This window comes from Coptis chinensis, chromosome 7, assembly GCF_015680905.1.
Source record: "Coptis chinensis isolate HL-2020 chromosome 7, ASM1568090v1, whole genome shotgun sequence".
NCBI classification, from domain to species: Eukaryota; Viridiplantae; Streptophyta; class Magnoliopsida; order Ranunculales; family Ranunculaceae; genus Coptis; species Coptis chinensis.
The window spans coordinates 72189901-72191225 of NC_141462.1; the positions used below are offsets into that span (position 1 = coordinate 72189901).

General features: G+C 38.3%; 1 protein-coding gene across 1 annotated transcript; it reads right to left on the bottom strand.

The window, feature by feature from the left end:
* Nucleotides 1–327: 327 nt before the first annotated feature.
* On the bottom strand, nt 328–1083 carry LOC147488719 (uncharacterized). Its single transcript, XM_086574467.1, has one exon. The coding sequence runs from the start codon at nt 1081–1083 to the stop codon at nt 328–330; it is 756 nt and encodes a 251-aa protein (XP_086430593.1).
* Between the last annotated feature and the right edge of the window lie 242 nt (nt 1084–1325).

The following is a 1325-nucleotide window of genomic DNA, read 5'->3' on the forward strand; positions in this document are numbered from 1 at the left end:
CTTCTTCATCTTTTGGAAGCGTTGCAAGATCAACTCGGTATCAATGCTATCAAAAACTTCTTTTTCAATGTATGTTATTAAACAATCATTCAACCATTCATACGCCATCCGATTGCGTAGACGATTCTTTATGATATTCATAGCAGAAAATGCCCTATCCACAGTAGTAGTAGCAACAGGTAAAATCAGCGCCAACTTAATCAACAAATACACAAGTGGGTACACAATGTCTTTCTTTGTCTCAACCATTATTTTGGCTAGGCTGCTAATTCCGTTTACTTTACCAAACTTAGTATCGGAACACACATCAATGATATAATTCTCAAGCTAATCCGCTAATTCCATCTGATCTATCTCTGAAAAATCATTGGGATAAAGTCGAGCAAAATGGATCAATTTTTGCTTATCGAAAGCAGCAAATGACTCACAAGGATCAAGACATGCCATGCAAAGAAGTAATTCTGTGTTTGCTTCATTAAACCGGTCGTTTAACTCTTGAAGTTGCAAATCAATACAGTGATAGAATAATCCAACACGATAGTAATGTAAATTGGTGCTTCCTTCCGTTTTTCGTCGAGACCTCCCTCGAGCCACATACCTCTCTTCCATATTTGGAACAACCACATCATGTTTGGCACATAGTGAAGAAACTTCAATCAGGAGACTATCCCACCCATCATCTCTCATCGTCTGTAAGCGTACCTTTGTTATTTTAACAAGAGCCATAACATTGACAATGTCTTGGTCTTCACGCTGCAAAGCCTTTGACAAATCATTGCTAATTCCTAGTATCGCTTTCATCAAATGCAAATTTAAGATAAATTCAAAAGACTGCACTGAACTCAATAATCCGTAAGCTTCACTTCTTTGTTCCGAGCTTGAACCATCTTCCGCTATATTATCAAGCACATCAAGTACTGAACCATAACTGTTTATCATGCCAAGAAGTGTATAATAGTGTGAGCCCCATCGAGTGTCACCAGATCGTTTAAGATTAGTCTCTTGATTCAACCCTTTACCACTTGAAATTTCTCCGCTTTGTAAGGCTGCAACAACTCTAGTCTTCATTGCTTCACGTAACATATCTCGTCGCTTACATGATGCTCCAACAGTATTTACCACATTAGAGAGAACACTAAAAAGGTTAGCAATTGACTCATGGTTATTTTGCACTCGATACAAGGGCTAACTGAAGCTGATGAGCGAAACAATGAACATAAAATGCAGACTCATTCTCTTTCATTATAAGTGTTTTTAGGCCATTCAAATCACCTTGCATATTGCTGGCCCCATCATACCCTTGTCCACGCAATCTAGATATGCTT

Bases quoted from the DNA above. Each gene is read 5' to 3' on its own strand.
- LOC147488719 (XM_086574467.1), bottom strand. From the start codon at position 1,083: ATGTTACGTGAAGCAATGAAGACTAGAGTTGTTGCAGCCTTACAAAGC.